Source organism: Gorilla gorilla, chromosome 9 (assembly GCF_029281585.2).
Source record: "Gorilla gorilla gorilla isolate KB3781 chromosome 9, NHGRI_mGorGor1-v2.1_pri, whole genome shotgun sequence".
Lineage (NCBI taxonomy): Eukaryota > Metazoa > Chordata > Mammalia > Primates > Hominidae > Gorilla > Gorilla gorilla.
This window is the reverse complement of record NC_073233.2, coordinates 108,093,017-108,116,926: the sequence shown is the minus strand read 5'-3', so window position 1 is coordinate 108,116,926 and position 23,910 is coordinate 108,093,017. Positions and strand designations below refer to the sequence as shown.

Genomic DNA, 23,910 nt, shown 5'->3' with positions numbered 1-23,910 from the left:
TTCTTTTGTACTTCCTCTCTCTGCTTTGTCTGCAAAACTTACTCTGTTTTAAGAGTAGGTGCAGGTAACATTTGGTTTAGGAAGTCTGCCCTGCTTCCACAGGTTGGATGATGTGTACCTTTGACTCAGCTTCCTGAACATACTTTTTCATTACAATTGCCATATCTCTATATGTATGTTCCTCCATAAGACTGACCCTCAAAGACAGTGCTTTACTTCAGTTGTATTCATATACCTCCCATATAATGTTTGTTATTGATTAATACAGAATCCTCAGCTCCTGAACAGTGCCTAGTGTATGAATGCTCCACTTATTTCTATGGAACTGAGATAAAATAAGAACTTATCTATAGTTGCCTTCTGTATCCATGGAAGACTGGTTTCAGGACAGCATAGCACAATGCATGCTTGCTCAAGTCCCTTATATAAAATAGTGTAGTATTTGCATATAACCTAATGCATACTCTCCAGTATACTTTAAATTATCTCTAGATTAGTTATAATATCTAATATAATATAAATGCTAGGTAAATAGTTGTTATACTGTACTGTTTTATATTTGTATTTTTTGTTGTATGCTCTTATTGATTTTAAAGTATTTTCTATCCACATTGGTTGAATCCGTGGATACAGAACCCGTGAGACAGAGGGCTGATTGTATTGTACACTGATAAATGCTCAATAGAGCCTTCAATTATTCATTAAAGAAAATGGTATCATGTTTCTCAAATTCTTTAAAGTGACCTTTTCCAGGTCCCTTATATAATGGATACCAGATGGAAAAAGGAAGTGAATAATAGTCCAATAGTCTTTTCTAAAATTTCCTCTTCCTCCTTTTCTGAGAGAGAAAACATATTTGAGATGCTACCTATTATTAATTCTAGACTCCTAAAGCTGATTTTTATGCTGTAATATGATAAAAATAGTCCATGAAAGAAACTAGAGGATTCTGAAAAGCTGAAAACTAAATATATCATAACACTTTGTCACCCTTTAGAATTTAATACAAAACAGATGCCGAAAGAGAAATTGCAAAATGAAGGTAGAATTTTAAAGATGTCTTAGAAATAATGGCCTCTCAAAAACCCAACTCTTTGAAAATCACTTTGAGAAATAACATAGGAGTCAATCTAAAAACACAATACTTACATATCAATAGTATTTCAAAATGTAAAACTGAACTGTTTGCTTATATAAATCCTAAACCTTATGTGGTATTAAATAATAGGAACAATCTTTTATCTAAGAAGGCTTTCAAAAAACTAAAAAGAAAAATCTTTTTCATATATTATTCCTACAAGGTAAAAATTCCAGTATTCAGGGCCTTATTATATTACGCATTTCATCATTCTCCAGGTTAAATTATATCTCCTAGATACATACATATATGTAGGGCATTCTCCATAAAATAACGCAATGCTTATAAAACATGTCAGTATTTCTTCAACATGATAACTAGAATCCATTGTATTTTTCTCTTTTATGAGCAACTCCTGTGATTATTATCTCCAGAGAAAATAATTACTTTTAGGACAACATTAAAAATACTTAAATTTTTATGTGAAGTAAAATGAATAAACATGTTGATCACTGATAATATTCTATAATTACAACAGAAGTTAGAAACTTCCTCTGTTAACTAAAACTCTTTAACCGGAGGCTGAGGTGGGAGGATGGCTTGAGTCTGGGAGGTGGGGGCTATAGTGAGCTGAGATTGCACTACTGTACTTTAGCCTGGGCGACAGAGTGAGAGCCTGTCTCTCTTCTCTCTCTCTTTTCATGTTTATCTATATTTACAGATCTATATCTATAGATCTATAGATATCTATATATCATCTCTCCATATAGATCAATGAGAGATATATAGATATCTATATAGAGAGCAATATATCTATCTATCTGTCTATAATTTTATATATATATATATATATATATATATATATATATATTAGTCAATGTTTGTTTCTTGGTGACCTACTCTAAATGGCTAGTTTTTAGTTCATATACTCCTATGTCTAATGATTCCTTTAATGACTACAAATATTTATTTGGTCTTTAATGTGCACCAGGTACTGTGTTAAGTCCAGCAAATAAGTATGTTCCTAACTTTCGGAAACATAAAGACTAGAAGAGGAAAAAAAAAATGAGAAAATGTTTAAAGCAGCATAGATCCTGGTGGCGGGATCTGTAAGCTATAATGGAAGCACTGGGAAAGGACTTCAAGTTGCCTGGAGGCAAATGCTGCAGTTTGCAAAGCTTACAAGTCAGGGAAGAGTATTCTTGGCAGTGGGTCAGCATGTGAGAACATGATATTTTCAGAGAATTATTATGCTTTGCTGTAAAATAATAAGAGAAAATTGTTGGAAGATGAAGTTTGATATGTAGGCTGGAGTTAGATCCAAGATAGGGTGAGTGTGTGTGTGAGTGTGTGTGTACGTGCACATTTATGTAATTGGATGGGATGGGGAGGGGTAGTATGATAAAATCGGCTTGTTAGAAACATGGTAATGATTGTCATTATAGTGTAAAAGGTGGTGAGCTGACAGCACTAGAAATAAGTGCTGGGAATAGGACTTTGACTCCAGGAATGGAGAAAAGGAATCAACAGATTCAAAATGGAATTAGTAATATTTGAAAATTTGATGGATATGTGGGGGTAAAGAAAAGAATCTGAGACACTGACAGCTACCTGACTTGAAAACTGGATTTTGGTGGCCAAAACTGTGCATAAAACAATGCTGTAAATGCATACTTATTAAGAACAGGTATGATTTTAATGTCCAAAATGTGGATACCAATTATTTTCTTCAGAAGAATGATTGAGACCTTGGTACTCTACATTCTTTGCATCCACTTCAGTTGTTAAAGCAATGTAACATACTGCGTCTCATATCCATTTTGAGAGAAGCTTCAAAGCCTAAAAAGGGATGTTGATAAAAACGGGTTCACATACCATAAAATGAAACAATTGCAGCAGCCAGAAGAATAAGCTTTAATTAATGGGAAAACACACCCACAGAACATCTGAAGAGGCAAGTGTAGTAGGATATTTTAAGATGTTTTTCAAATAATTCTCAGTAACTTTTATGGGAGAATTTTAAACAATTTGATGATTTTATCTTACTGAACATATAATTTCAATTTTAGTGTTTTAATAGTGATCAAGTAAGTATAGTAGTAACAGATGTAGTTACCCAGCTAAAGAGGTAAGACTTCAGAGAATAACAACATCTTTTTTATCATCTCAGTGTTAAAAGACACGATGAAGAGTTACAGCTAGTTTTAGTTCTCTCTGTGCTTTACAACAGCAAATCAGATTTGGAACATCGTTCATGGCAATGAAGTTTTAAGTTCAAGGAAGCCCAAGTGATGATGGGGGCTGTTGCATAAATGGGCCTGTGTTGCTCAGGTCTTCATTAGGGAGGACCTTTACTTGTCTTCCTTCCTGGGGCTCAGTGTTCTCATTTATATATAACTTGGCTGACTAACAGTGTAGTTACAGGAATCCAATGAAATAATACCTATGAGGGAAGAAGGGTAAAAAGGGCTGTTAAAAATGTAAAATTCTATTTAAATGTTTTAGCTTAGGTCTTACTCAGACAATGAAACTGTTTCAAACTTATTATAAAACAATTAAGGTTTTAATAATCTGACTTATATGGCTGCTTTTAATATAAATATATAAATATAAATATATATCTATATTTAATAGAAATATGTTTTCTGGCAAAGGGGCAGGAGATTGCCCATGATAGTGAAATGTATAAATATTTGAAAATTAGATCTCATATAGTGTAAATGTAACCACATAATCATAATATAAACTTCATAAGAATGAGTAATTTTAGAAGAATACATGAAAATGTTACCTGCAATGGAAATAATTGACTCACAAATTCTAAAATGGATGAAGGATAATTACATTTTTCACAAGATATTACTAAATTTACTAAGTAGGAAATTAAAAATGTAATCTTGCTAAATAGTTCTAGATATGCCCTAGATCCGATAAATGATAATGTATTGGAGTTCAGTCCTAGTTTGGATAACTCTTGTATCCAACAGTTGTTTAAGTTTGGGAAAGTTGTTTATCTTTCTAAATTTCTTTTTCTTGTTTTGTCAAACAACAATGACAACAACAATAACACAATTTCTATACCATAGCGTATTTGAGGGAAGTAAATGAAATAATATTTGAAAAGTCTAGCATATTGCCAGGTATCTTTTAGGCATTCAACAGGTGAGAGCTGTAATTCTGGAGCTGAGGCCAGGGGTCTGGTCTTTATAATCACCCCTGTACACTAATCATCTCTATGCATTGAACATGAGATTGGGGTGGAGCACAGCTTGAACCAGATAACTCTCTTTGACTGAAGGCAATTCCCAGAGCGGAACACTGCTGAAAGCTGTCAGCCCCCAATATTCTCCATAGCTTGGGGAAGGAGTGGTTCAGTCTTGAAGGGAGAACCTGGGCAACACACCACAGTATCTACTACACTGGCTTATGGTATCTTCAGTTAAAGTTGACACATTAGTTATCCTTCCAATTTCAATTCATTGGAATAGGCTCGCAAGTAATATGAATAGTGAAAGAGAAGTAAAGGAAAACAAGAGGGAGGTAGAGATATATTGAAAAATTATCAAGATGTGAACAGCAGTCCTTTAAGATATAAATAAAAGAAAGTACCGATTATGTGTAAAGCTGAATACTGAGAAAAGATGGTTATTAGGCACCAAAGATAATTTAGGTACTCATTTCAGTAACTTGAACATTTGATACAAGTGGAAAGTGATAATGTTATAAAGAATGGATTTGATAATATTCATTTATTTGGTTATTCACTCATTCTAAGCTTTTAATAGCATGTATATAATTAAGACTTTTTTTTTGCCTTCTAAAGTTTCTGTCAGATTGGAAAGGGAAAATGGTTTTAAAGCCAGGAGCCATTGATTGCTCTTCAATGTACAATTACAGAATAATCAATAGAAATTTGCATGAGAAGTTTGTTATGTATATCAGAAAGACTGTTATGTCTAAGTAAGTCATTGTCAAAAGTAACTTGGAGTTAGGTGAGAATTTGGTTTAATAAACATCACTGAAATAAATCGGATTGACTTTACTGTCAAAGTTAACAACAGTGAATGCAACAACCCACTGTGGCCTACCAGTGATCACATTTCCCAATAATAGGCACTTCATTCCAGATAAATTCATGTTTTTGTTGGATTAAGAACAACTCAGTGAGAATATAGGATTATTAAAAACTAGTCTGAGTTTATATAGGTATGAAATGGAAAAACAACATTGGAAAAACACAAAACCTCAGAAAGAGAAAACATATACAGTCCTAGATACATGTAAGCATTTTTTAAGTTTCTGGAGTTACTGAGCTAGAAGCATATTTAACTTTTGAAATTTACAACCTAGGAGAGCAAATTCTAAGGAGTAAGGAGTGTCTTCTATTTCTCATTCTTCAATTTTTTTTCTATCCAATAACCTAAAATATCCTAGCTGGCTCTGGGAATTATGGTACTCTTATCCCCTCAGAGATTACAGAATCCAAGGTATTGATCTAATATTTCCCAGCATGCCCCAAACAAAAATTGCCTTTCTCTATCAGAGAGCTTTATATTCTCTCTCTGACAATAATAACAAAGACCTGCAGTTCTACACCAAAATAAAAATTTGCAAGGATACTAGTAACTATTCATAGCACACATAATGTTATGAGACCTGTCATAAAGATAAAACAGCTATCAAAAATGGAACTTCCAAATTAATAAAAATGCTCTGTATACCTACCACAATATAGGAAGTTTGTTTTGGTAGATTATATTTAGATGAACAAAGTTCAGCCTATGAATTGGATGGCTAAGCCTGTCTTTTTATATGGGACAACTTGAAGACATTACCTAATTTTACTAATTTTGACAATCTACAGAAAGTGAAGAGGCACACTTCACATTTTGCTATGTGTGAAAAATCTGCTAATTAGAGTAAAATGGAGATGGGGAATCAATACAGCACTACTTTCCAATACTGGCTGCCCTGTGACCCACAGGAAGTAAGGGTCTCCCAATAACAGACTGTCTTAGGTGTCATTAAGGCAGTCATCTTTCATTCAATTCCAAACTGTGCTAAGGTGATATTCCATTTTGTGTAGAAAGTAAAAAAGCAAGGAAACAAACTATTCTGTTATGAAAACAGATTTTAACAGAATTTTATGCAGTATTTAATTATATTAAAACCTCTGAAATAATGTAGCAGTTGGCTAAGCAGAGAAAACGCTTTATATCAGGTTTTGTTTTTATTGAAACAGCATTGGCTGGCTGAATGGCTGTTTTATGGACATTCTTAGTACAAAGTGATGAAAAATAAAATTACTTATTAGCCCTTGCTTTTAGGATCCCCGCAGTTTATCAATACACGAAATATTATAAAATCACATAATTAAATGGCATATATTGATCATATTCATAAACTATATGAAACATATATAATACCAAAAAAAGATGGACATTCTTATTTGCTTTCGGAATGATTTCTACTTTGAGAAGACAGTGAGTGGAGGCACATTTTTTAGCACATACAAGTCAGGGAGAATGAATATGGTGCACTTTTCTGGGATAGTCTGAATATTCTAAAACCTTTGAAGGTAATCTTTCTTCGTGAGGGTCCCCAAGTTTTGGTTGATGGTTACTGTATGTTTCTGTCCTATTAAAATTACACAATTTTTTAAGTTAGGTGAAAGATTGGGAGGGAACAGTCATACAGCAAATATGTGGCGGTCAGGAGGTTGGAATAGAAAATGGGTGGATTACTAGGTTGCCATCGTTCAGAGCAGGACAAAGAACCAAGAGTAGGATCTGAACTGATGAGAAAGGATAGGCCCTTAGTGAGATAGGGAAAGGGTAGCGCTCAGAGTCCATGGGACCATTTACATGAAAGTGTGAATGTTACTAGCAAACATAATGAGTCTAAGAGACTGTGAGCCTTTGTTAGATCTTCCGCCCTTTCATGCACTTCCTGTTTAGTGGTGAAATGGCTCCGGGTCTTCGCATGCCAAGTTGGTGAAGAGAAGAATGAAGCATTTGCTTATGAAACCCTTACAGCTTTGTGCCTTAGTAAACTGGCAGTATACCCAACCATTCCATTGATTTTTACACAATTAATATTTATCAATCAGGAAACAGAATGTTGCCAATTGAGCACTTACTATATTCTATTCAGAGACTTTTACTCCTTAGGAAATAGCTAATTCTGAAGAAGATAAACTAGGAGTAGAAATGTCTGTAATAAGAAAATTAATATAGGCTAGAGCTTTTCAGCTAATATAAAATTCTCAAGGCACTAAGGGGTTTATATTCTGTCTTTCTATTCACCTAATATTCCACAAGAATTCTGCATATGAATCAGACATGTTTCCTTATGAGTCTCATGCTTGGCATACAGGTGATCATAATTACTCCTACTTTCCAACCTTCTGACATTCAGAAGTGACTGATAATGAAACGAACTTTAGAGAAGTGAGTCCTCATCACTTAAAGGGTTAGGACATACACTAGTGATACTGAAAGAGACTTCCAGTACCAGCCTAGGCCAAACTCAATAATCTCTAAGATCCAGCACAACCCTAAGATAACAATATCTTTTCTCAGCTTAGGTTGCCTTCGTTTTTCTTCTTTGACTATTCTAATGCTCCTCACTGAGGTCTAGGTCAGGTAGCATGTTTTCCCCAAATAACATTACTTCATATGGCTGTTAAGAGGAATTGGTGAGCTACTGTGTGTGTGGGCGTGTGTGTGTGTGTGTGTCTAGACAGACATACATACAGTATCCATCTATCTTAGCTCAGTGCTTGGCACATAGGTGTTCCATTATTTATTTTGCTTTTCTCCACAATGACAAAATATCACATTAATCTCTTTCTAGTCTTCAACAAAATTTGGCTGTGATTTTAAAAGTTAGTAATTGTTTTTATGGTCATATTTTTCTTGAATTGCTTAATGTCTTGTATTATCTTTATGTTTACTGAAGACTGGAATCAAACCTTCCTTTTATTTTTATTTCTCACAGTTTATAGACGAAGGCTTAAGAGGGTTTATAAAGGAGAGTGAACAAATGTGTGGTTTAAAAATCACATGATATTGAATCTTATTACCCCAATTTATGTGGCCTGGAAAAGTCTTATTCTTCAGTTTCCTCATTAAAAAATGGGCTCAAAATTCCCATTCTGCCTTCCTACATGTATTGCTATAACCAGAGAATTGGGTAAATATGAAGGACCATACAGCTATATAGCACTTTGGCTCAGTTGCCTATTTGGTTGCAATTTATCAAGTTCACAATGAAAGGGCAATTCTTCTCTAGTGGACCATTCTGACAACAAATGCATGAGATATTTTTCTGTGTTAAAAAAGCAGCAAATTGCAGGCCACCATGATATTCAGTGTAACACTTCTTTATGCATTATAAGGATAGAAACTTTCTTATATCCTATACGAATAATTAGAGGATTTCAAGTCACTGGAAAACAGTGGCTCAGCACAGTCCTCCATTAAGACTGTGGCTCTGGGGCCACATGGCAATGCTCAATAGCTCAGATGCTATTCAGATATCCTGAGAGGAATCAGAGGTTCTTGTAGACCTCTGACCAACATAAACTCTCATGTCAGGACACCATAGTAAATGCTTTTATTTGGTTACAGGATGGTTATTTAAGGTCAACACTTACAATGATTATCTCCTTATGATAACCTCTACTTAACAGGTCTACACTGAATGTAAAATCCACAAACTAGTCAATCCCTGCTCCACACAGCTGTCAGAATTATCTTCCTAAAAACAAATCTGAATCATGTGAATCCCTGCTGTACTCAAAATACAAATCAAATTTTATAGCTCTGAAATCAGTGCCTTGGAGGCCTCTGCTGCTTTCCTTTAAACTTATTCAACAAATAGTGACTTATTTTCTACTATACACCCTCACTGGTTCCTCACTGTTCCCAAAACACGCACTAAGCTCTTCTGCCCTTCTGTGTTTGCCCAACCTGCTCGCTCTGTCTGAGATGCAGTTTCTCCTAGGCACCTGCTGAAATCCTTCCATTTGAATGGACCTGAAGCCAGGTCCATTTCAAATACCAACCCCTTCTAACAGCTGAATGCACATAGTTCTCTGGTGTAGCTCTATTATAGCAGATCATAGCCCATACTGCAATTTCTACCCTTAAATGATGCTCTCTTAGGTGTGAAGGGCTATGCCTTTTATTTTGGATCCCCATCCCCCAACAGCATTTAGCTTGTAGAACTAAAAAGATTTAAAATCTTAAGAATATCCTCACTAGCTTATCACATTCAGTTTATTCATAAAATTTGCCAAAAAGGATTTGGATGAATTGGATCAAATGTTTATGTACTAACTGATTGCTTCTCCCCTTTCAACAGTGACTTCCAATAATGGATTCACTCCAAATTAGTCAAATTGTTGAGTTTGTAAAACATGGCCTAAGAGGGCAACATAAATAGTAGAAGCATTTTCATTATGAATGTTTTAATTTAAATTTAATTTTTAATTTAAAGCAATACTATTATTTTTTAGCCTGATGTGATCATATGTTTATGCACTCTGTTGAAATGGAGTTGAAAGCAATCATCTATTTTAAAACATAAAAATGTGCATTGTATATAGATGTGTATGTATATAGATGCATACAATGTACATTGTATATAGATTGTATATGAAGGCTACATAAAATAATTGACTAGAGATTTATATGCAAGCTAATGTCTGTGTATAAAAGATACCAGTACAATAGTTGAAAAATAGGGAACATTAAGTCATATTTTGGCATTTACAAAATACTAAATATTGTTATCTCTTTTTCCCACCTGAGAGGTTTAGTTAGTTAAAGTTGCCTCATGCAGTGGTAATGTGTTTTTCTTCTGATTCACCCTCATTCACTCACCCACTGGCAGGGTTCTGTCCCAGGACAGTTAGCCTGGACAGTGCTCCAATCATAGGCACACTCTATTTCTGCTTAAGTCCCAGAATCCCATTTTCATTTTTTTACTCTGCTGGGATAAGTTAGACACCTTAGGAGATCCTTTAATGACTCTTCTTGGAAACTCAAAGCAGGCCTTGAGTCACCCCACTTGGCTTTCTTCTCAGCCCCATCCTGTCCCTCTGACTCCCAGAGTCTACCCTTGGTCTCACAGAAAGAAGGTATCCACAAGCCCAGAAGGCCTCCCAAATCTCCCTTCTTTATAACACTTTTATATGTTTTCTCCTAAAGCATTATTTTCCAGACATGATTTACACGAGAAGGGCAGAAGGGAAACAGAATGTTGTTCTTTCCATTCTTTGCCTTTTTATTGTCATACAATGGTATTTTCTCTGGTGTGTGTCCTTGAAGCCAACCAAGACTCAGTGTTTGAAGTAACTGAGAGAAAGGTGATAATTTCTTATACATGCCGTAGTTTTGAAGCTTCCATATATTTTAAAATACATATGCATACTAAAAGTATATTTTGGCTTTATACCTTAAAGCTGCTAAATGTTTTTCTCCCTTCTCAGTACCATGATTTGCTTTCTTCTTCTATCTCAGAGTTTATTGTTACTGTCTCTAATCCAGAGCCTAATTAATTTCAAAATGGGTTGTAATTATATGGGTTTGCGTGGAATAAGGAGTCCATTTTGCACTCTCTGGGGCAAGGAAAGCATATATGCAAAGAAGAATACAGCAGATGTTCTTAACTGCCAACTTCATGGAAAAAGTATTTATTGATACAAATGAATGACATTAACCTAAATATATCTATATCTAAGAGACAAAAACAATAATTCATGTAACTTCACCAGGTACATTAATTTTTATATTGGTATTGTAAAATAAAGAGGGGGATTACTTATAAGAAGAGGGGCTATTTATTTTTAGATGTATTTTTTCTTTAGATATATGATCACTCAAAAGGGATGTTTGCAGACAATCCTAAGAAGATATTTTTCTCATGGGATTTTTTAATCAAAATGTGATATTTTAAAATTAAATTTTCTTGGTCTGTTTTACATCATCCATGTTATAAAATGTGTAGGAAAAGTATTTAGGAAGGAATTATCAACCCAAGGTAAAGGAAGAAGGAAAACCATAAAGCAGAGCAAAATGTGTTTAATTTAACACAATCTAAATACTTTACATATAACTTCGATATTAACAATTAAAATTAGCACATTTAATGAGATGGTGAACAATGTAGTTGGCAACTGTTTCTTATTTATATACTCTCTCCTATTAATTGGATAGTAAACCAGGAAGAAAGGAATAGTTTTGAAGAAAGTGGGCTAATTTTTGTTACATTGGAAAATGCAACAAAGAGAGCTCATCTTTACTCTTCTACTAATATACATTTACCAAATTCTAAGGTGAGAGGCTATCTTAGAAATTATCTGGTGTAAATTTTTCACTTTATTTCTCCAGAAATTAATGCCCAGGCAAATCATGTGACTGGCTTTATGTTACACAGCTGACTAGAGATTAAGCTGGGATTTGATCCAGAGAATTCCTGACTTTGGATTTAGGGCTTTTTTGTTTTTTTTTTCCTTGTATCCCATAACCTTTAAAATAAAATCCAATTGACAATGAGTTTAAATACTTGGGCTCACTAAAGCTATGGTTTTCCAATGCTTCTCAAAGTGTTTCGGGATGGATCAACTGATACTAAGTATGCAACAGCATCTTAAATCCAATTTGTAGGCAAAAATTGTATTTGGCTCCATCTCTTTAGCCAATATAGAAGGAAGATTCCAGCCAAAGTCGCTCTTTTTCTGCCACCCCAGTTCCATCTGTCTTTCTCCTCCCTCTCTCATTATGTTACTCTATTACATTTTAAATAAGTCCATGTGGGGAAGAAGCCTCTTTTCACTGCTCTAGAGTTAAAGCACTGTGATGATGGTTCTGTAGGATTTGGTTCAAGAGATTTCCCACTCCATTTGGTTGATTGCCATGTAGGTACACAATATAAAAGAAGATATTAAGAAAAAAATGGCAGAAATGAGTATATCTTTGAATACTGACTTAAGGCTAATGTGCATTTATGACTACGAGTTGCATGTTTAAGCTCTATTGCTTGTAAGAAATTAAAGAAACTCCAAAAATTACTGTTCTTGAGGAGAAGGACAGGCAGGCATTTTATTTATTTATTTTATCATAATTACTGTTAACGATGCTTTAAATAATGAATTGCCACTTTATGTAGCAACATAACTTTTGAGAAGTATTGTGTAAATATTAAACAAAGGTGGCAAAGAAACCAGATTTAAATAATGAGGTATTCTCAGTTTTTTACTGGGGGTTTAAAAATAATTACATATTACTTTCAGTTTGACATAACATAAAATAATGGCAGAAAGTAATTGTTTTTATCAAGTCGATGTTTGTCCTGTTTTTTTTTTCTTAGCACTTCATAGCTAAGCAAGGTCTTACATTTGATTCAAAATTTCTAAAGTTATCATTACTAAAAGAATAAAAGTGTATTCACTTACGGCCCTGATGCTTTCAAAATGTCCACCCTCTTCCTCGAAATCAATAGGCTGTCCTTTCAGAGTCCAGTAGAAAGTGACATCCAAACTAGCATCGTGAATTGCTTTGCAATTAAGGACAATGCTTTCTCCTACTGTCAATTCTGTTCTTTTAGGAGTAAGTTCTATCCTTGTAGGTTCTATAGAAATAAAAATACGTTAATTAAGATAATCAACCTGTTGTGTTACCATACATAATATTTTGCTTGAAATAATGGAGAAAAGAAGAAATCTATACAATACAGTTGCTCCAGATACATATACCAGATTTTTTACATCTTTATTAGCTTTTGGATGCTAGGGCATATTACCGTGTTTTTGTAGGGGAGAAATGATTTAAGAGCCTCTGTTCCTATTAAGAATGTAACTTGGATTTTAAAAAGACAAGAGACTACCTAATTAGAAGCGGCATTTGACATTATGGAAGGAGGAACATTAGAAAAAAAGAAGAGGCTGTAGCCTCTCTGACCACTTTCAAGGATCATTAAGTAAATAAAAGATTTTTTACAATAAAAAGGTTATCTGTTTCAGGAAGAATTCAGAGAGGGTTCACTTCCTTAAAGATGAGAGGAGGCTACAGGGCAATAGAAAGCACCTCCCTCCAAATAACTATCTTAACAGAGATAAAAATATAATACTACAACAACACTACCTTGTATTTGCTTTACACTCGACAAAAAGCTTTTAGGAGTAGAAAAGTATTTTATAATCAGAAGAACGTACCTGTTTTTGTACCTTTGCTGTATTGTAGATTGCCTAATTGACATATATAAAGAAAGGTAGAAACACTGAATGGAAATGTTTTTAGAAAACAATGTTTATGTTTAACTCCTTAATGATTCAGTTAAATTTTAAAAACTGGGTTTAGAGCAACTTTGAACCAATAAAGGCTAATACAGGCTTTACATTTAAGAGTTAAGTTAAGTTAGTGATTAGCTGATTACAAGATGATGTGTTTTAAATATAGTAGAGAGGTGATGAAGATTTTGGTTTTATCTTCTTTCCTAATTAGATTCCTGGTCATAGATACCTCAAGACAATTAACACAGTGATTAACAATTGGCTTAAATTTCCTATTCTAGGTCTATTGTTTGCAACAGTGCAGTCTGATGAAACACCACTCCTAACCACTGATCAGATCCTTTAATGTTAGCAGTCACTGAGAAAAAAATGGAATCCTGGGACAGGAATGTCACTGTAAATATTAACATTCTGGAAGTCAAATGTTCCATATGGCATTCTAAGTTCTGGCCTCATCAGAGAAGACAGATAAAAGCAGTACACTGTAGTTTAAATTTTGTGGGGATTGGAGTGTTCTGAGTAAACAATTAAACTCATGATTAAGAAAATAACATTTTTTTTGTTATTTTAAAAATGTCTTTGGATCTAGTATTGCCTTATTACAAAATGGAACAACTAGCACACAGAAGGAATAAGAACTGAAAGGCTGCATTTGAGTCCAGTAATGCGTTATATAAATGAAAGTATATTTTACATTTTGTTCTTTTCTTTCTTGATGTTCTCTCTTCTAAAATATCAGAGTACTGGTATTTTAGTACCAGTAATGTAAATGTATTAATTACATTTTTATTTTAAAGACAGAAAAAATAATATTTTTATATTTTTATGGCCGGAGTATGGTTTGCCATATGATACATGCACAATGAAAACAATTAAAGACACATTGTGAAAAACATCTGAAGGGACTGCCTAAGATAGATTTTCTGTCACTAAACAATGACATAGAGCCTCAACAGAATGTTCTAGGCTTGAAATCTAGCTCATTTTAGAACTATAAAATGAATGGAAACATATAAGCAGTAATATTAATATTGCTTATATAAAATAAAGGCATATAAAATTTCATTGATACAGACATCAACAAACAGCTCTGGACCCAGTTTATCTAATGTGAAGTCCTATACTACCCCTCCATCATATCCTCCTGCTGTTGCTCCTTTCTGCCCCAAATCCCTAGTTGAAGTGGTAACAGAGTAATATTACTGATTGATGCTAAAATTATTCTTGGTAGAGGAAAAATATTTTTATACTGTTGGCATACTTTTAAGTTTTGAGACACTGACTAAAACTTCAGAAAGCTTGCCTCATTCTCTCACAAATTTTATTCAAAGCAAAATAAAATTTCTGCCAATAAGAGGTTCCTTCATTTTTGGTACCCTAAATGGTGGAAAGTAACAATGTGGCTGTTTTAGTTCTGTGTTTGCAATGTATTTTATAAACAGAAGCATGCACACACTTAAGTCCAAACATATATGCATTTATATTATATTTATTCTCTTTCCGATAAGACCATGAGACTATGCTTGTAAAACATTTACCCGTGCTGTCTTACCTTTTACAGATAGCGAAGCTATAATTTCAGCAGAACCAAAGACGTTTTCCCCTCGGCAAACGTACTTTCCCTCATCTGATTTGGAAGCATTTAGGATCCGTAGACTCCCGTCTGGAAGAATAGCTATTCTGAAAATTATTTTAAAAAAGTTTTTTTTTCTGTTTTACTGCAATCAGCTAAATAGTAAGAACCAATGATGAAGTCTAAAACCATTTCTAGGGTGATAATAAGTAAGATAAAGGATCACTGTGAAAATATGCAGTGATAGTAGAAATATTTTACCCTTCAAGAAGTATAATAAGCTTACTTAAATCTTCTTATATTCAAAAAGGTTAAGGAGTAACAAGATATTTTTCTTTGGACATTTTTTGACAGTTAATTTTAAAACTTGCAGAAGGGGTGACCCTGAGTTTGGTTATTAGAACTTGTTACTACAATATCACCCAGTGATATTTTAATATTAAGCTTGAGTATTTCACCTAAAACCAAGAGTGACATCAAAAGTCAAATATAAAAAAAAAAGCATAAAAACATAGAGGAGTATAAGTACAGAACACAAAATTAATTGTATACAGCCAAGAGATGATTTATGGCAGTTATTCTGCGTTGCCACCAGAGTAGCAAGAGTATGAAAATGCAACCTGATACCTGGGCTGCTTGCACTGCACTTTTCAAACATAAGAATATGATATCTAAGTTTGCATTTGGGCTCTTTCAAGACCTTTGTTAAAACTGGACCTTCACTTTCATATGAAGGTGAAAAATTAAAGCGTTGTTAAAAATTTTTTAGAAGTTCAGTGAAAACGAGGCTGACATTTGGAATTAACGTATTCTCCTGTGTATTTATTCCAGGATTATACAGATTTCAAATCTAATTAGTACTTTTGTCCTTTTCTCCCTTCTGTGCTCCAGAAATATAACCTATTATTTCACCAGTTAATCGACCTACTCCGGCAACCTGAAACATAATAGACACGGCTGTTGTGGTTTTAGTGAATATGCCGCTAGCTCTGGGTAAGAACCAGTAGCCCCTGTGAACTTTAAAATCCTAAAATCCTAAAATTGGATCCTCCTCATTCTAAGAAGGACAATTTATTCCATGGCAGTATGATAATATTAAACTATTTAAGATTTAGAAATAATGACTAAATGTTTAGTCAACATTCTTTGTTATTTTAAAATGTGTATTCAATCTTGCCAATTAACCAGAGCTCATGGTTATTTACAGCATTGAACTTTATAACAATTGATATTAGATTCTAGGCTGCTGAAAAAAACTGCCCAGAAATTTATACTTACATATTTTCATTAATAAAGATATCAGTTTGAAAACATATGGTTTCCAATATGGATCAAACTTGATTTATGATGTATAAGAAGGAAGACAAATTTAGAAAAGAAGTCAAACAACTAGAAATGGTGAACTTCATTTTGTCATTTAAGTCTAGGAGAGAGGCTAGCTTAAAACATTTGAAAAACACAAGGCCCTTAAGAGTAATGTAATGCATTCAAGATTGTCAATGAAAAGTTCTATTCATTATATAGTGTTCATTTTCTATGAAAATGAAATGTTATTATTCCATTTCAACCCCAAACATACCTATGCTACAAAACAATGTATTAGAAAGCAAAAATTATACTTTGTAAACAAACAAGCATCCTCTTGTAAGAATTACAGATGGTTGACATTAATTTGTACTGATTGTTAATATCTTGAAAATATGTGGATTTTACTGACTGGAGTGAATTCTAATCTAGCAGGTAAGAAGTTTGGCTTAAAAGTTTACTTCCTTTAAAGAAATAAATGTATCACAGACACTGGCAGTATTATAGTTTTTGATTTAAGATGAGTGCTTTCTTACTGACAGGAGGCAACATTTAACATAAACTATTAAAGACAGTTTATGAATGCCCTGTACTTTAGGCCCCTGATCCACTTGGGGATGCAGAATTTTGAGTACCACAACATTTTTTTAATTCAATTTATTTATTTATTTTATAATTTTAACTTTTATTTTAGATCCAGGGGATACATGGGCAGGTTTGTTACCTGGGTGGGTATATTGCATGATGATGAGGTTTCGGATTGATTGATCCTGTCACCCAGGGTAGAGCACAGTACCCAATAGTTTTTCAACTCTTGCCCCACTTTCTCCCTCTCTCCTCTAGTAGTCTTCAGTTTTTATTGTTGCCATTTTAATGTCCATGAGTTCCATTGTTTACCTCCCACTTAAGAGTGAGAACATGTGGCACTGGTTTTCTGTTGCCGTGTTAATTCACTTTGGATAATGGCCTCCAGTTGCATCCATCTTGTTGCAAAGGACAAGATCTCGTTCATTTTTATGGCTGGCTAGTATTCCATAGTGTGTATGTACCACATTTTCTTTATATAATTCACCACTGATGGGCACATAGGTTGACTCGATGTCTTCATTATTGTGACTAGTGCTACAAGGAACATATGAGTGAGTGTTTCATTTTGGTAGAACTATTTATTTTCTTTTGGATGTATAACCAGTAATGGGATTGCTGGGTTGAATAGCAGTTTAAGTTCTTTGAGGAATCTCCAAACTGCTTTCCATAGTGGCTGAACTAGTTTACATTCCCACCAATAGTATAGTATGTAAACATTCCCTCTTCTACACAGCCTCACCAGCATCTGTTGTTTTTGTCTTGTTAATGATAGCCATTTTGACTGGTGTGAGATGGTGTCTCATTACGGCTTTGATTTGCATTTCTCTGATGATTAGTAATGTGGATCATTTTTTCGTATGTTTGTTGGCCTCTTGTCTGTTTTGTTGTTGTTGTTGTTTTAAGACAGAGTCTCACTCTGTCACCCAGACTGGAGTACAGTGGTGCAATCACAGCTCGCTGCAGCCTCAACCTCTGGGGGATGCAAGAGATCCTCCTGCCTCAGGTCTCTCCTTGCCCCCTGTGGCCCGCTACACCCAGTTAATTTTTGTATTTTTTGTAGAGATATGGTTTCACCATGTTGGTCAGTCTGGACTTGAACTCCTGGCTTCAAGTGATTTGCCCACCTTGGCCTCCCAAAGTGCTGGGATTACAGGAGTGAGCCACTGCACCTGGCTTGCCTCTTGTATGTCTTCCTGTAAGAAGTGTCTGTTCATGTCTTTTGCTCTTTTAATGGGGTTGTTTTTCAGTTGTTCAATTGTTTATGTTCCTCATAGATTCTGGATATTAGACCTTTGTTGTGTGTGTAGTTTGAGAATATTTTCTCCCATTCTGCAGGGTATTTACTATATTGATAGTTTCTTTTGCTCTGCAGAAGCTCTTTAGTTTAATTAGGTCACACTTGCCAATGTTTTTTTGCTGTGGTTACAATTGCTTTTGAGGACTTAGTCACAAATGTCCCAAGGCCAATGTCCAGAATGATGTTTCCTAATTTTTCTTTTAGGATTCTTATACTTTGAGGTCTTACATTTACATTTTTAATCCATTTTTAGTTAATTATTGTATATGGTGAGAGGTAGGGGTCCAGTTTCATTCTTTTGCATATGACTTGTCAGCAATCCCAACACCATTTATTGACTAGGAAGTCCTTTCCTGATTACTTATTTTTGTCAACTTTGGTAAGATGACTGTAGGTTGGAGCTTTCTTTCTGGTTTCTCTATTCAGTTCCATTGGTCTATGTGTCTGTCTTTGTACTAGTACCATGCTGTTTTAGTTACTGTAACCTTATACTATAGTTTGAAGCCCTGTAATATGATGCCTCCAGCTTTCTACTTTCTGCTTAGAATTGCTTTGGTTATTTGGGCTATTTTATGGTTCCATATGAATTTTAGAATAAGTTTTTCTAGTTACACGAAAAAAAAAACATTGGCAGCTTGATAGGAATAGCGTTTAATCTGTAGATTGTTTTGGGCAGTATGGCCATTTTAATACTGATTTTTCCAGCTTTGCTGACAATCTGATTCTATACCTAGAAAACCCTAAAGACTCTGCCAAATGGCTCCTGGAACTGATAAACAACTCTGTTAAAGTTAGTTGCAGGATACAAAATCCATGTACAAAACTCAATAGCATTTCTATACACAACAAGCAAGAGTGAAATGAAGAACATAATCCCATTTACAAAAGCTGCAAAAAAATTAAAATACCTAGGACTACATGTAACTAAGGAGGTGACAGATCTCTATACGGAGAACTATAAAACACTGCTGAAAGAGGTAATAGAAGACACACACAAATGGAAAAAAACATTCCACAATGTTTTTTGTCTGTTAAGTGGCAGTGTCATTTCTCCAAAATTCTGTCTACTGATTCAAATTGCAAATGCTTACCAGCTGAGCTTATTTTTTTTAACTTCACAAAAATACAGATTAGATAATGTGATTTACATTACAGTGTCTGGTTGTTGCACACGTAATTACTTAGATAATTTAATATTGAATTAATACTTCCTTACAATACAGCCCCTTTGTCTTCATTCCTCTGCTATTACCATGTGGCTTCTACATTATAGACTTTTCATATATGGGGATTAATTCTGCTCAGACATTCTTTGACTTGAAGAAAGGGAGTGAAGTGAGCAGTGAGGTGAAGGTTTTTAGGGGATGGGAGAGATTTTGGAAATTTAAATCAGCATTCTTGCATTCAGGATCAAGTCACACTTATGTCCTGGTCTCTAGACTTCTCCATAAGTTTCTATCTAGCCCTGGAGATGTCTTGCTTCTCACCTCGCACCTAGTTACTCCATCTCTGCTTTGTTAGTCTGTCCAGTAGCCCAGTTCATGTAGGACATCATTGTGATTACCCCTATCTTGTAGGAATTTATTATTGACTTATTTTGCCTATCTTGATTTCGGGGCCATTTTCTGGACCCTATATTTGTTATTTCATTATATTTTTATTTATTTTTGAGACAAGGTCTTGCTCTGTCACCCAGGCTGGAATGCAGTGGTACAGTCATGGCTCAGTGCAGCCTCAACCTTCTGGGATCAAGAGATTCTCCCACCTCAGCCTCCTGAGTAGCTGGGACTACAGGCATGCACCACCATGCCTGGCTAATTTTTGTATTTAGTTACTTATTTATTTGTAGAGATGGGCTTTGCCATGTTGCCCATGATGGTCTCAAACTCCTAGACTCAAAGAATGTACCTGTCTTGGCCTCCCAAAGTGCTGGGATTACAGGCATGAGCCACCCTGCCCAGCCTGGACTCTCCATATCTATGTTTGGCTTACTTGTCAGATACTACACAACTTAGTTTAAACCTTTACAAATAGACTGCTTGCCTGGAAGTACCATCTGTTTACCCATTGCGATATTATTTAGTGATCTTTGATTTCTAGATTACATTGTTTAACAACAGAAATGTATTTCCTCACAATTCTGAAGACTGGACAGTCCAAAATCAGGTGCAAGAGTGGTTGGGTTTGGGTAAGGGTTGTCTTCCTGGCTTGCAGATTGCTGCCTTCTCACTGTGTGCTCACGTGGCCTTTCCTCAGTGCATACGTGTGGCAGAGAGAGAGAGATTTCTCTTCCTCTTCTAAAACATCACCAGTTCTATTGGATTGGGAGCCTATACTTATGAACACATTTAACTTTAATTACTTCTTAGAAGCCCTACCTCAAATACATTTAAATTGAGGGTTAGGGCTTCAACATATGCATTTTGGGAGGACACAGTTCAGTCCATTACGTGCCGTTCCTCTGCTTCCACAAATTCACAAGTGAAGTTAGGAATCATTTTTCCCCTTAATGTATTGTGTACTTGTAGGAAGCCAGGAAATAAATACCGAGACCTCGCTCTTCTTTATCACTTCTGCTGCCCCATTCTCAGGGACAAGGGAGCCCACTGATGTAGTTCTTAGGGGTCAGTCTCTTGGGGTATAGTGCAGAGTACTGAAGGGTGGAGAATGAATCTGGAGAGGAGAATGGAGGATACCTGATCAGGGTGTGTCACAATAGTTGCAAAAAGCTAGAAATGAATTCTTAGACTTAAGGCAGTTGAGAGAGTAGAACTTATCCAGTAAAACTTCATTTTACAGATCAAATAACAAAACCCCCCAAAAGTTAAAATGACTTGATTGAGCCCATGACTTATGTATGAGTCAATTTTCACACTGGTATAAAGACAGACCTGAGACTGGGTAATTTATGAAGTAAAGAGGTTTAATTGACTCACAGTTCTTCATGAATGGGGAGGCCTCAAGAAACTTATAATCATGGAGAAAAGGGAAGCAAACATGTCCTTCTTCACATGGCGGCAGGAGAGAGAGCCAAGGTGGGAAGAGCCCCATATAAAACCATCAGTCCTCATGAGAACTCACTACAAATCATGGGACCAGCATGGGGGAAACCACCCCCATGATACAATGACCTCCCACCGGGTCCCTCCTTCAACATGTAGGGATTACAGTGTAGATGAGATTTAGGTGGGGATACAGAGCCATACTGTATCAACTTATTGATAAGAAATATAATTTGTAAATGATCCCTATATATCATATGTAAGCACTTTAGAAAATAGAAAAGTAATAGTTTTCCACTGCTGCATAACAAATAGCTATTAATGAACTAAACATATATTTATTCTTTTGGTTAGAAGTCTGGGTGGGTGGGCTTAATTGGATTTTCTGCTTACAGTCTCAAAAGGTGTTGGCCAGGCTGGGCTCCTCTCTGGACGCTCAGGAGAGGAAGCTGCTTCCAAGTTCATGCCTGTTGGCAGAATTTGTCTTGTATGTGTCCCTGTTACCTTGCTGTCTGTCAGTTGGATACTGCTTTCAGCTTCTGGAAGCCACTTGCATTCCTTGGCATACATCCTCTTTCAGCAGATTAGATTTCTTTTTGGTATCATATCAGGGTGGACATTATATCATAGAATCATTTAATTAATCATTAATTAAGACCCTATGTTTTAAAGCAGGATAGGGCTGTGTTCAAATTACTGACACTGACTACTCTATGTGTGATCTTAAGCAAAGTTTCTTAATCTCCTTCCTAAATGTAAAACTGTCATAATATCTAGTTCTTTAAAAGTATTGACTACATAATATATGTAAATGTACTGTAGTGGCATGTGATATACATTAAATTTTACTGAAAATATAAGTGAAATGTGTGATAAATGTTAAAAAGGAAATAGTAGAGAGTGCCAGGAAATAACACAGAAACCTCAGCTATTTACAGAAGTAGTTAAGTCTTTTCTCAGGGAGTAATATTTGAGCTGAGAACTGAAGGGTGATTGATTTGAGCTTATCCTTCAGTGTGGGAAAGCAGGGGGAATTGCATTTGCAAAGATCCTGAGGTCGGAAGGACAAGAAAACCTTGAAGAAATGGCCAATCCTGATGGCAACAGAGAGATGGTCAGGGAGGGGCAAAAGATGAGACTGGAGAGGTAGGCGAGGGGGAGACCCTGTAGAACATAGTATCCTGTGAAAATCATTTGTTCTTAATTTTAAGGGCAATGGGAAGCTATTAACATTTTTCAACAACTTTACTGAGTTATTATAGGCATATAATAGCACATGTTTAAAGTGTATGCTTTGAAAAGTTTTCCTGTATGTCTGTAATCATAAAACCATTACCATAGTGAAGATAATAAACATATGCATCACCCTGAGAGGCATCCCTGTGTTCCCTTGCACTCCCCCAGCCCCTTCTAACCCCATCGTTGTCCTAGGCAACTACTGATCTGTTTCCCATCACTATAAGTTAGTTTGCATTTTTCTAGTTTGCATTTTTCTAGAATTTTCTATAAACAGAATAATACATTACATACTTTTACTCTAGTTTATTTCACTTGGCGTAATTAAATTGAGATTCAGCCCTGGGGCTCCAATTATCAATAATTCACTTCCTTTTATTGCTGAGTAGTATTCCATTGTGTGTATATACCATAATTTGTTTATCCATTTACCTGTTGATGGATGTTTGGGTTGCTCTCAGCTTAGGGCTATAAAAAAGATACCATGAACATTCGTGCACAAGTCTTCTATGGATATATGCTTTCATTTCTTTTGGGTAAATATTTAAGATTGCAATGACTAGATCAACTTCTTTATGCTTACGTTTACCTTTTTAAGAAGCTGACATAATCGTTCCAAGTGGTTGTACCACTTTACATTCCTACCAGCAGTGTATGAGAGCTCTTGCAGCACTTCGTATGGTCAGTCTATTTTATTTTAGCTATCATAACAAGTAGGTAGTAGAATCCACTGTGGCTTTAAGTTGCATTTCCCTAATGATCTTGAGCAATTTTTCACATGTTCATTTTCTATCTGCATATTGTCTTTGGTGAGCTAATTGTTCAAATATTTACCCTTTTTTATCAATTTATTCATTAGATTTCAAGATTTAGAGTTTTTTTTACAGTGTATAAATAACTCTTATTTTAGGTATGAAACATGCAACTATTTTCTACCAGTCTGTGGCATTTCTCAATGTTTTTCCAAAAACAGAAGTTCCTCATGCTGAAGTTTAATTTATTGATTTTATTTTATGCATTGCGCTTTTGTTTTATTCAGAAATATTTACCTAACCTAAGGTCACAGAGATTTCTGTTTTTCTTTTCCTAGAAATGTTATAGTTTTAAATTTGATGTTTATGTCTGTGATACACTTTGAATCACTTTTTGTTTGTGGTATGAAGTAGAATCTTACTATTTATTTATTTTGCAAATGGTTACTCAGTTGCATCATACTTTGATTTTGAAATGATGAACTTCTATGATCTGGATGTTTGTGTCTCCCTCAAATTCATATGATGAGCCTCTAATTGCCAATGTGATGATATTTAGAGATGGAGTCTTTGGATGGTAATAAGGTAATAAAGATTAGTGCCCTTATAAGAAGAGACATGAAAGAGATTGTTTTCTCTCTCTCTCTCTCTGCTCTCTGACAAGTGAGGACACAGAAGGAAAATAGCCATCTGCAAACCAAAAAGAGGGCCTTCACTAGAAACTAACTATCTTAGCATCCTGATCCTGGACTTCACAGCCTCCAGAACTATGAGATATAAA

The 23,910-nt window shown here is 35.0% G+C and overlaps 1 protein-coding gene across 1 annotated transcript in view; it reads right to left on the bottom strand.

The window, feature by feature from the left end:
- The window catches only part of CNTN5 (contactin 5), a 1,330,348-nt gene that overhangs the window by 146,812 nt on the left and 1,159,626 nt on the right, over window positions 1–23,910 (bottom strand). The window contains exons 14-15 of the mRNA XM_019035685.4: window positions 14,929–15,056; window positions 12,540–12,715 (exon numbers count right to left, since the gene is read on the bottom strand). Coding sequence (XP_018891230.3) covers window positions 12,540–12,715; window positions 14,929–15,056 — 304 coding nt within the window. The remainder of the gene's footprint in view (window positions 1–12,539; window positions 12,716–14,928; window positions 15,057–23,910) is intronic.